At 41.8% G+C, this 13,009-nt stretch overlaps 1 protein-coding gene across 1 annotated transcript in view; it reads left to right on the top strand.

Moving 5' to 3' along the window:
• ATRNL1 (attractin like 1) overlaps positions 1 to 13,009 on the top strand; it is a 494,725-nt gene that overhangs the window by 16,887 nt on the left and 464,829 nt on the right. Inside the window, exons 2-4 of the mRNA XM_080912593.1 lie at positions 1,748 to 1,831; positions 2,307 to 2,420; positions 11,050 to 11,178. Coding sequence (XP_080768719.1) covers positions 1,748 to 1,831; positions 2,307 to 2,420; positions 11,050 to 11,178 — 327 coding nt within the window. The remainder of the gene's footprint in view (positions 1 to 1,747; positions 1,832 to 2,306; positions 2,421 to 11,049; positions 11,179 to 13,009) is intronic.

Here is a 13,009-nt window from a genome sequence, read left to right as displayed (position 1 = left end):
CTTCTTCAAGGGTGTGGCCCATGTAGGGTGGGTCTTCTGACCTCAGATGGATTTAGGGTGGGTCTTCCATTTCAAATAATCCAGCCAAAAAAAGTGCCTCACATGTGCTCCAGGGGCTTGGGCTTTAGTCACTTCAGGATGTAGTTAGGTTGACAACCAAGATTACTCATCTCAGCTCTGGTACACTCAGAACAAATCATTATTCCCATGTCAGAAGCACCATGTGGTGCACTGAGGAGCCTTCCTGTGGCCCTCGGACACACACTTTCATTGGGCAGTTTCTGTGAGATAGAGAAATCTTAGCCCCAAAGCAGTTGTGTGTGTGTGTGTGTGTGTGTGTGTGTGTGTGTGTGTGTGTGTGTGCGCCTTGCTCCTCTTAAAGTACCTGTGGCTTCTGGGCTTTGGCTTGGTGCCTAGATTAGAGCTGATGGTCAGGCTTGGAATACTTAAAAGTTATTCCACTTTTAAAGTTGGTATGAGGGTTGTCTGTCTGAATCACTTCACCTGCTATTATTGGAAGTGAAAAATTAGAATAAGTTGACGAGTCCGCTCTCTAAAGTAGCACTTTATTTTTCTCATCTGTAGAATGGAATTGCTTCCTGTTTTACAGGGTTTTTGAGGGTTTAAAATAAAGTAACATTATCCACTCACAGTAGTGCTTGCTACATAGAACATGTTATCTTGAGAACATAGAGATTGCTTTGTAACTCATCAATTTTTTTTTTCCAAGCACAAATTTGCATTTTTATTACCAAACCATTTGTAGGGATTGTGAAAGACTTTCAGATAATGTTGGCCTCCACTGGTGTGACAACCTGTTTTTTTTCCTAATGATTTTAAGGCTCCATGGAAAACAAAGGAAAAAAAATAAGGCACGTGGAAAACAAAATTTTATTTAAAAGTAGATTATGACTCTGATATCAGGGTATATATGTATGTCTGTTTATATAACTACAAAAAACTGGCTGTTTGTGAAGTGTGTGTGTGTGTGTGTGTGTGTGTGTGTGTGTGTGTGTAGCTATTAAGGCTACATGAAAAATTCTAAATATGGGCTCACCTAAATCTTTGTCTTTCATATTTTAAGAGTCTGAAAAAAGTTTTTCTAATTGTTTAAGCATAGATAGGAAAATAAAACATTTTGGTACACTATACAATAGTGTATCAAGTATAAAGTAGTCAGGAGAAGTTGGTATCTGATGGCTGCGTGAGGATTGCAGCATGCTGAAATCACGTTCGGCCATTAATCCCCCCAAGTCACGTGCAACCATCACCTGACCCCAGATGCTGCCATTATCCCTCCCCCAAGTCACGTGCAACCATCACCTGACCCCAGATGCTGCCATTACCCCTCCCCCAAGTCACGTGCAACCATCACCCCCAGATGCACACCTATCGGTCTGCGCCGTTCAGAGGCAGTCCTGTCGCCCTTTCACCAGAGCCTAATTTCAGTGAAGATAAAATTTAACCTCATCAACATTTTGTCAACACAGAACCCATCAGTACAATGTTCAGTCTTTCATTGACTCCCTATGGTGTCAGTTGAAATGGCCGTGGTTTATCCAATTTGAAGAAGTTTAGACAATTTCTCTTTAGTTGTATGGACAAAGTTGTCTTAGATTGACTACCTAGCCTCCCCTTTGTAAGCTGTCAGCTTGTCGTTGTGGCCCAAGGCTTTGAGTTTTTCTCATACTGCTGCTGCCTTAATGCTACCGTAAAGAAACTGTTTCCATGATTTTCCCTTTTTTAGGTTAACAGAACCTTCTGGATACTTAACAGATGGTCCAATCAACTATAAATATAAAACAAAGTGTACGTGGCTAATTGAAGGCTAGTAAGTATACAGTTTCAGCCGAATCCATTGGTTTTTATCCTGAGATGCTGAAGTGTGGGGTAAAATCACTAGCTGTATCATTTATTTCTTTGCTTTTGTGTTAGAATATAATTTGATATGATTGCAGTAAAAAAAAAAAAGCACGTGAAGTATATAACTTGTGCCTTAAGCAAGTATATAAGATCTGACTTTTAATGCTGACTGAATTTTTTTTACATGCATGTATTTTGAAACCTGTATCTTAACAGCATATCATCAACTTTTTTTTCATCGTGATTTAATGATTTGTAGAAAAATTTCTGAAATAGATTTTAAATAAAACCACGATGTCTGATTCTAAAAAAATTATATCTTATATATGAACTTAAAGATACTTTATTTTTTCTTTCAGTCCAAATGCATATGTCTAATTCTAGAAAATTAAATTTTATATGTTATATATGAATTTAAAGATACTTTATGTTTTCCCTTTCAGTCCAAATGCAGTGTTGAGGTTAAGATTCAATCATTTTGCCACGGAATGCAGCTGGGACCATATGTATGTTTATGATGGAGATTCAATCTATGCTCCCCTGGTGGCTGTGCTCAGGTGAGTAACTCCGATTGCCCCCGAGCTTTCTGACAGCTGTAGGGGAGCAGACAGCTGTGTAACTCGTCGATTTTAGCCTCCCCTATTGCCCTACACAGATTGATGGTTGTTGCTGATGACTGGATTTCAAGGACTGTTATAATAAATACACTTTGTGTACTGTGACTCAACCGAAGTGCGAACACAGGAATGTTCCTATGGCGGATGAGTAAAGTCCACACAGAACAAAATCTACACAGAGTTCTGCAGGAACTCTACACTTCTTTACAAATACTTCTTATTTCTACTGTACTTAGCTTTTTTCCCCCTTTAAGTTGGTTTACATATGTTTCCATAAATCTGTTTAGAGATATTTGGGCGAGTTCAGACTGAGAACTAAGTAAAGGTTTGTATTTTTCATAGTTGTCTTTCTGTGTTAGTGAACTGAGGAAATTTTAAGCTCTGAAAACTAGGATTAAGTTATACTTGGCATAAGGGTTTAATAAAGGAGGTGTTTCTACAGCTCCCAGGAGTTTGGAAATCTTATTTACTTTATAATATTTTATAGGTAGTCAGATAATTCAGACCTTAATTTTGAAGTCATAGCATTTCAATATTAATTTAAACTTTTAAATAATTCTGTATTATTAGAAAGCTGTGAGTAGGCAGAAAATATTTAAAATATAGAAAAAGTATGAACATGTAGATTTTGTATTCAACTTAGGAGGGTTGTTGGCACATTGCCTGTTACATTGTTACACAGGTCTCTTGTATTTTATCAGTGTCGAAGATTCGAGCATAGACTGAAGCTTGTTCCACAGCGATTTTAATTTGAAATATTTTTTCACTGTCTTGCAAGTACTTTATTTCATCAGTAATTTGAACAATCTGTTGGGCAAACATTCAAGGGCTGGTATTTCCATTTTATCTTATGATTCTATATAATTCATGACTTTAAGAGTGAGCCTTAGTAGTTTAGGTATTTATTCTATGATATTGCTGTAAACACTTTTAGAACTCCTTAAAAGAGATCTAGCTATCTATCCATCCCTCTATCATGTGTGTGTGTGTGTGTGTGTGTTCCTGCCTGTGCACATAAAGGCCAGAAGAGGGCGCTAAATCTCCTGGAGCAGTCTGTTGGGGCTCATCTCAATTGGGTTTGGGGTAATGAATTCTGGCCCTCTGCAAGCAAAACTAATACTCTCAACTGTTGGGCTCTTGCCCATCAGAGCTTCAGTTTTTTGAACATTAAAAAAAAGTTAGAAATAATAATTTGAGGGTACCAGATGAAGATATGATAGACCCATGAGAATAATTATGATGTAATAAAATATAATATAAATAAGATAGTGGGTTTACACATTTATTTTCACAGAGCACCATTTTGCTATCATTAATTTTATGGGATTGTTGGCTATTACTTAGTTTTCTGTGCCTTTTTATTTTTTTCATTTATCCAGTGGCTTTACATTCATTAACCAACTTATCAAATTTTAATTAGCTTTTCTTCTGTTACTAAAGCCATCTTTGCTGAGATACTTATCAGGATGGGTTTAGCCTGTGAAGATGGAACTGGAGACACTTTTTTACCAAGCATGCCTTTTACCTCTCCTGAGTGTGTTGGGTACTTTATGTCAGCTTGGCACAGTCTGTGGTCATCTGAGAGGAGGGAACCTCAGTTGAGAAGATACCTCCATAAGGTTGAGCTGTAGGCAGCTTGTAGGATTGGGCTGTAGGCAGCCTGTAGGATTGTTTAAAAAAAGTTTATGATTGACATGGGAGGGCCCGTCTTGTTGGAGGTGGTAGACTTCATTGCCTTGGGTTGGTGATTGTGGCTTCTATAAGAAGGCAGGCTGAGCAAGCCATGAGGAGAAAGCCAGTAAGCAGCAGCCTCCATGGCCTCTGCAGCAGCTCCTGCAACTAGGCTCCTGTCCACTTTGAGTCTCTGCCTAGCTTTCCTCAGAGGACTGCGACTCAGAATATGGAAGCCAAACAAACACTTTCCTCAAAGTTACTCAGACACTGAGAACATGGAAAACTCAAGTTTATTGAATAGCTACTTGATGCAAATTTGTGGCTGCCAGTTTAGATGTCTTCTAAGCCTCTCAGAAGTCTGGGTAAAGTACTACTATTATCCCCACTTTAGAGCTGAGAAAACCGAGGCCCAGAGAAACCATTTGCTTCTAGTAGGTGATAAGCCAGGATTAGGGTTTCAACCTCAATTCAAAAAGCACATACTATTAAATTCTACTTTGCTAAGAAAAAGCATTTAATTGGAATCATAATACTATATTTTTTACTCAGCCATCTACATGAGTAATTGTTCCATTTAATAACCTGCTCAGAGACCAGAGAGTGTCAGAGGTCTGGAGGACATGGTGAGGAACAAGGCAGAGGTCCCTCATGAAGTCACACGCCAAGACTTGCTAGATGAAGAGTTCCTGACCTGTCTTCACTGTAGACACCAGTCAGGAAGGAGGCCCCCATCTTTCTTTCTCTCTATTTGGCCATAAATTTAGCTAACCTCTGCTTTCTAATTGTTGATAATCTTCAAGTGTGTGTCTTAGAATTCAACAAAGTATTGTATTTGTGGCTAAAGTTTTTATTATTAAGAGTAGAAGTTGAAACCTAAACAGATGATAACTTAGTTAGGGTTTTAGTGCTGTGAACAGACACCATGACCAGGGCAAGTCTTATAAGGACATTTAACTGGGGCTGGCTTACAGGTTCAGAGGTTCAGTCCATTATCATCAAGGCAGGAACATGGCAGCATCCAGGCAGGCCTGGCGCAGGAGGAGCTGAGAGTTTTACATCTTCATCTGAAGGCTGCTGGCGGAACACTGGCTTGCAGGCAGCTAGGATGAGGGTCTTAAAGCCACACCCACAGTGACACACCCACTCCAACAAGGGCACACCTTCCAATCGTGCCACTCCCAGGGTCAAGCATGTACAAGCCATCACAGAGGGGCCCAGAGTGAGACTGAAGGGTGGCAGACAGCAAACGTCGTGTCCTTAGGATGTGTCCACCTAGTGTGCCATTGTGTGCTACGCTCGGAGGCTCACCTGAGCTCGGGTACTGGGGCTGCTTCAGAGTAGACTCCGCTGGTTGAATCACTGGCCATGAGGAGGCTGAATGCAAATCTTTATTCTGCCCTTCAGTATTAAGTCAGGTGATCACTTCAGCTTTCATCCCATTGTGACTTATTGGAGTGACCGTCCAACACTTGAAGTGTAACTTTAGATCCCACTATGAAAGGACCCATTGACAGAGACCATCGAGACCTACTGTAAACAGCAAAGACAGTTTGTCACTCGAGAAATTGGATTTTGAAGGTCGTATGCAAAAAACCGGCAGCAAAAGCTGCCCCTACTTGTTTTTTAACCACACAATACTTATCTGTGCACAGAGATTTCTCCTACATATTATGTATAGTCCTATGATGAAAGAGGAATACGTCATTTCTGACAATTAGCTAATTGCTCATGGTGAACTTTGTTAGAGTAGGAGGGGACGTATAGTTCTAGAAAGAACATTCGAGGGAGAGAAAAACACGTATGATGTACAGACGGTAAGAAGATGTTAAGTAATTTTAGGTGGATTAGCATAGGATATGTGAAGGACTGTCCAGGAGGTGAGTCTTGAATAAACTTCGGGCAGCAGTAAGGCCTGCTGAGTGCTGACTGTAGGCTGAGGATTTGAACTCTCCCTTCACTGAATTCTCACCGTGCGCTCCTACCATTGTGTGAATCGAGCTTGAAGCACCGAAAGATTCTGGGAGCTGCCCGAATCGTTCTCTGATACATGATGGAGTCAGAGTGAGTCCATGTAACGTGATTCTGGACCTTAGTTTTCAAGTCACTGAGACAGTGATTCGTTCCGGACGCATCCTTACAAGGTTAGATTTTATTCCCTCAGACCTTTTTACAACACGGAGACTATTTGTAATTGAGAAGTTGTGTTTCTAACACCCTCCCCCATTCTGTCTGTTGCTGGGAAAATTTGTATTGGATATCGAGTTTGGAAAGAGTTGTATGTAGCAATAAATGAGCTCTGGAAAGGTGCCTTCCTGCGGGAAGTAACAGAGGTCAGAGGTCACCAGCAGCTCACCTTCAGCTTAGAGCAAGCGTTGAGATCGCGCAGACCCACGGTGCAGACAATACGTGGGGGGCCTGACACCGAGCAGTTCACTTTTCTAGTTGTCGGGTCCTAGTTTAAAGAAAGGACCTGAGCTCTGGAAAAATTTTGACACCCCTTTAGGCCTAAAATCTGGTTTTCCACTGTGAAGATAGAGAAATAGGATCTGTGTAGCACGGGCTCATCCTTAGGTGTGAGCTCTGTCTCACTTTAAAGAGATTGTTTTGGTTTTATGTAGTTGACTTACCCTGTGGGTTATATTATAATGTGGATTTGTCCAAATTATCTGGTATGTTGTATAATATCCGGGAGTCCCTCTTTCATTTATTGCTTTAAAAAAGATTTATTCTTAAAAATGTGTGCGTGTGCGTGTGCGTGCGTGTGTGTGTGTGTGTCTGCCTGGAACCTGTGGGTGTGAAGATTAGTGTGTAGGCCCATGGAATTCCGCCTGAGGGTCTGGTCTGCAGCTGGGGTGACAGGTGGCCTTCAGCTGCTTGATGTGGGTGCTGGGAAACAGCCTTGGCTCTTCTGCAAGTGTGGCAGTTGCTCGTAACCATCAAGACTTCTCTCCACACCTTCATTTGGTGCCTTTGAGCTGTTTATAAGTCAGCAAGCAAATAAATAGATTTTCTTCTTTTTCCAAGAGCTCTTAAAGGTGTCTTAAAGTCTTAGGAATACACACACACACACACACACACACACACACACACACACACACACACACATTGTCATTGTACTTGATTTGATTGGCTGTATGGATTCAACTGCTGAGGACCAGCCTCCGCTTGGTCCTGGGTGTCTGTGTTGAAACAAATGACTTGAAGTCAATTTGTGGGTTCACACCAATGGCCTATGCTCTGCTCGAGATGGCTTTCCAGATCTTTCTGTTCTGCTCCAGGCAGCTTTCTCTTGCTATTTTAAAAACTCTGGATAGTTCATCTCTTGCAGACTAAAAGGCTAGTCTTTTATTTTACATATCAACCCAGTCTTTGCTCCAAGTTCCCTTTTGATTATCCCATGACCGAAAGCCCTTGATTCTCAGGAAAAGGCCAAAAGCACAAGCTTATACAGTCAGATAGCTGGGTGAGGCCCCACCTAGGGTTTGCCATTCTGAGTCCTTCTGGACCTAAATTCACTCTGTCCTAGGCTGACCTTGAACTCAGGAATGTGCTTGCATTTTTACCTGCCTGTGTTAGTACCTGTCTTAGTCAGGGTTTCTATTCCTGCACAAAACATCATGACCAAAAAGCAAATTTGGGAGGAAAGGGTTTATTCAGCTTACACTTCCACACTGCTGTTTGTCACCTAAGTAAGTCAGGACTGGAACCCAAGCAGGTCAGGAAGCAGGAGCTGATGCAGAGGCCATGGAGGGATGTTACTTACCGGCTTGCTTCCCCTGGCTTGCTCAGCCTGCTTTCTTATAGAACCCAGGTCTACCAGCCCAGGGATGGCACCACCCACAATGGGCTGGGCCAGGGATGGCTCCACCCACAGTGGGCTGGGCCCTTCCCCTTGGTCACTAGTTGAGAAAATGCCTTATAGCTGGATTTCATGGAGGCATTTCCCCAACTGAGGCTCCTTTCTCTGTGATCACTCCAGCTTGTGTCAAGTTGACACAAAACCAGCCAGTACAGTACCTTTCTGACAAGCAGGCTCATAGCCGTCTCTGTTCCTTTAGATCTGTGAAGCTCCGTTTACAGTTCATATCACAGCCTTACATTTTTGTGTAGTGAGAAGTTATATATTTTTGTACTCCTGTTTTCAGTGTTCTTTCCCACAGCCTTAAGGACTGTCCTGAAGGTCTCAGTGTTTACCATTTTGCTAAAGACATAGACACACCCTCACTCAGGTTATCTCTGATTATCATGGAGTCATTACCCTTGGCAGAGAGGACATTCCTTGAAGGTAGAACTTGAAAATATGTACATTATCATACAAAAAAATCTTAACACTCATAGCAACCATCAACACTATGGAGGGCCAGGCCCTGCTGACTCTGTTTCAGGGGCAGGAAACCATGGCATACTGTTCTGTACATCGCCACTCTGGACTTGGCACAAAACCTCCTGAGGAACTGTGAAGAAATACGTATTCACCATTGACTGGGCGCCAGTGACAGCAAAGAGATTGTTTTGCACAAGTTTAGCTTAGTTTAATGGATGAGTCTGTCAGGTGAAAGGTCACTTACAGCCTATGGGTAACCTACAGGGTATGTAGTTGCACCCCTGAGAACCCTCCCACAGTGGGTAAGAGATCAAAGCTGCATCCTCCAATCTCCCTGCCCAGTGTAGACAGCTGGACTAGTTCCAGAGGTTCCCCAACCTTTCCTTCTGAGCTCTTGAGCCTCCTGTGTCAGTGGCTTCCTGACTCTTCCAGGCCTACACTGTTCCCCCAGGAGGGAGTCTTGTCTGTTCTTTCTTTTTATTACTTATTTATTTAAGATTTATTTATTTGTTATATGTAAGTTCACTGTAGCTGTCTTCAGACACACCAGAAGAAGGCGTCAGATCCCATTACAGATGGTTGTGAGCCACCATGTGTTTGCTGGGAATTGAACTCAGGACCTCTGGAAGAGCAGTCAGTGCTCTTAACCACTGAGCCATCCCTCCAGCCCCTGATTGTTTTTTCTTAATTTGGAGGAAATAGTTATAAAAAACAAAACAAAGACCCAGTAGTTCCTCTGGCTTTTATAGTCTTTTCTCTCCCTCTGTGTTTCTAATGCCTCAGAAGGGTGAAGAGATGTTAGTTTATGACTCTTTTACAAGTTACACAGCAGCTGTAATCCCACTACTGTGAGAAACACATGTGTATGTCAAACTAAGACTGACTTACAGAAATCAAACTCTGTTCACAGCCTTCTTTTAAAAACCTTCCTCTTTACCATCACACCTAGTAGATAAAATCAGGGGTTGTTTATTCTTAAATTTATATTTGAACATAAAACATCTTTTGGATCTCATTTTTTCTATCAAAAGTGGTTTGTTTGAGGGAATTTAGTTCCCAGTGATGCCTAAATATTACCTTAACTTTGGAACAAATTTACTGCTTTAAGAAATGAAAAACCAGGGATACCTAAAAAGGGTCTCAAAAGTCATATGTAAAAGAGGTCCCGTAATATTCCATTTTATAATGTTCTAAAGAAGCACACATAGCAGCACAGTGGGCCTGCAGGTGGGGAGTTTGACCGCGATAGCAATCTCATGGTGTAATATAACCACCCAAGTAGTGGTAAAATCTTGGTGTATTCTGGGTAGGGAAATAGTACTTTGACAAATTAAAATATAATTCATTAAAAATGATTTAAAACAACAACACAACCAGTAATCCACTAATTCACATTGTACAATGTGTTTGCCAACTTTCTCATCCAGTCATGTTTTACATATTTAGATTGAGTAGTCTAGTCCAAAATGAAGAATGTCTGTTTTCCAGATTAAAAGGGATTAGTGAGGGCTGTATGAAAGCTGGGTATGGCTCACCCCTGTAATCATCATGAGTTCAGGATTAGCCTGTGGTGCAGTACGAACAAAACTAAACTGAACACAACAACAGGACCCAAACCAAACCAAAAACATACGGAACAAAAACAAAACTGCAACCACAACAAAACACACAAACAGAAAAATAAAATAATGTGTCCAACCAGCCAGCCAAAGAAATATCTGGTTCTTAGAACCTTTGTACATTCACTGCCCAGCCTCTCAGCAGGTCTCTCCTGTGTGCTTACTGACCTAGATGAAATATACCGTCTGGGAATATTTGTGCTTTAATACAACTAAAGGCAGAATTTTAAATAACCAAAAGCATGTATTTTAAAAGTATTTGGTACCTAAATCTTGCAATGTAAATGTACAGTTTTATGGAGTTTTCATTGTCATCACCTAAGCAGGTCTAGAATATTTCTGGCTTCATTACTGTTTGGAGCCAGAGGGGAAGAAAACTACTTTTTTTCAACTACTTGCTACAATGTTACAGAGGCTTAGAATGAAGCTGGATGGGTTATATCAGGAGCTGTTGTGTTGCCATTGTCACAGGATGGAGAAAGAATGAAAAGGGGAGATGGGACATTTCAGTCCAAAGAGGGCTAGAAGAAGATGAGGAGCAGGGGGAGGAGGAGGAAGAAGAGGAAGGTCAGGAAGAGGAGGGGAGGAGGAGCAAGAAGAGGAGGACAATTGGGAGGCAGAGCATCAGGAGGAGGAGAAGGAGGAGGAGGAGGAGGAGGAGGAGGAGGAGGAGGAGGAGGAGGAGGAAGAGGAGGAGGAGCAGCAGCAGCAGCAGCAGCAGCTTAGGAGCAGGAAGAGGAAGGGAGCGGGTGGTGGTGCGGAGGCTTGAGACTGTGTTAGTGCATTATCAGCAGTATACCTGGTCGTGTAAAAAGCGTAACTTTGGTGTCTGTTCTCCTGCTACTTTTCCCTTCTAACGTGCGCTCGATCTCTGTCGGAAGACGTTTCTGAGCATGTTTTCTACACGCAGTCACAGTGGATCCCCACAGTTCTCATTTCTGGTTTCCTTTAGTGGCCTGATTGTTCCCGAAGTGAGGGGTAACGAGACGGTGCCTGAGGTTGTCACGACGTCTGGCTACGCGCTGCTCCACTTTTTCAGCGATGCTGCGTATAACCTAACCGGCTTCAACATTTTCTATTCGTAAGTATCTGCTTGGTTTCACCTAGAGAAACACACCTAATGTATATGAATGTCCTGTATACACGGAATAGGTCTGTGTGTTAAATTTCAACTTATATAGAATCTTTTTCTACACAGCCTGATGTATTAGCACTTTCCCTCAGATTGTCCTCCAAGTCTGATTTTATGTTAGTTTTCAAGTCTGTAATCTTGCAGAAAATTGTGTGGTCGAAGCATTAATTACAAATTTAAGATCGTTTAAGTAAATGATTAAGTCAAACAGCACTAGAGTGATTTACATATAACAACACATATGTGGGGTTGCATGTAGCTCTAAACTCTCATTTTGTGCCCTTAAGTAGTTTACTTGTAGCTTGACTTTGCCTCTTTACAGGTAGCGTAGACTCGAATAGTGAACCCGGCTCGGGCTGGGACTTTCTGGCTGGGTCACTGGTGCCCAGTCCTGTTGCTTGTCTTAGATCTGCTTCAACGGCTCTTGCCGTCTTCATTTAATTTTGGTAGGTCTCCAGAAGTTTACCCGTTTCTTCCAGGTTTCCAATTTATTAGACTGTAGGCTTTCGGATAAGCTCCAGGGATCGACTGGGCATCGCCTGTGCCTGTTGACCGCTGCCTCTGACTTTACTAGTTTGTCTCTCCTGTCTTTATTTGGTTAGTTTGGTTAAGGGTTTGTCAGTCCTGCTCACCCTTTGAAGAACCCGTCCTGTCTGTCTGCTCTTTCTGTTGTTCATTTCTGTGATTTTAATCAATGATGTAACAATAAATTTATCTCCGATAACCGTTTTCATTTTACTGACTAGGTCCTGGCTTATTGAGTTTTCATTTTGATTTGATTGTAAGGTTTAAACTTTGTTCTGGGGTGTGTTTCTCAGTCTTTCTGAATTTGTGTATTCCCCGTATTCTGTGGGTTTCTCTTCACCCCGTTGTGATCAGAGAGACTGTAATGAGTGTTTGCTGGTTTTTGTTAGGACTTCCCTATGTTCTATAGCGTGTCCCATTCCAGAGAACCTTCCCGTGGGCCGCTGAGAAGAATGTGTGGGCAGTGTTTGGGCAGGGGCTCTGTTGGACTTTTGTCTGGGTGACCCGTGTTGCTGAATGGGGTGTCGGCATTACAGGTTGTTATTGCGCTGACGTAAGTCTGTGTCTTTACTTTCAACAGTGTTTGTCTTGTGAGACTGGATTTGCTTCTTGATATGACAATGCAGTCTAGATGGATTATTCCCTTAATCGATGTGGAAATTACCTTTTTTGTCTTCTGACAAATTTTTGGGTTGAAGTCTACATCATCAGATGTTGTAAATCCTACACATCAGTGTGTGGTTTCTTTGCGGATCTTCCTTCATGCGGGCTCAGCGCTCATGCTCTTAGCTTCTGTTTGTCATGAATACTTTCTGTCTTCTTCATTAGGATGGACAGTTTTGCTGAGTAGGCAATTCCTGTCTAACAGATTGTGTTACTGTGCAGGTCTTGTGAGAAGTCCACATGATTCTGATTAGTTTTTGTATTACCCAGACAGCTTTCAGTATCCTTTGTTTGGTGCACTCAGTACTTTTCCTGTATGCTTAGTACTTTTTCTGTATGCTTAGTACTTAGCCTGTGTTTGAGATGAGGGCTTTTCTGGTCCTGACGGGTGTGGTGCATGCCTCCTATATCTGATAGTCATTTTCCTGCCATGGTTTTAATAAGTGTATTTCCTGTGCTTTTACCTTGTACTTTTTATGACCCTGATTTGGAAGTTTTGTCTAAAGTGGCGTCTTACAGGTCTCGCATGCTCTGTGAGCAGGTGCTTTATGGTTTTATGAGTGTTTGGTTTCAGCCGCCTCGTCCTTAAGCC

The sequence above is a fragment of the Micromys minutus genome, assembly GCF_963924665.1.
Source record: "Micromys minutus genome assembly, chromosome: 2".
NCBI classification, from domain to species: Eukaryota; Metazoa; Chordata; class Mammalia; order Rodentia; family Muridae; genus Micromys; species Micromys minutus.
The sequence above is the reverse complement of the archived record's forward strand: the minus strand, read 5'-3'. Positions and strand labels throughout refer to the sequence as shown.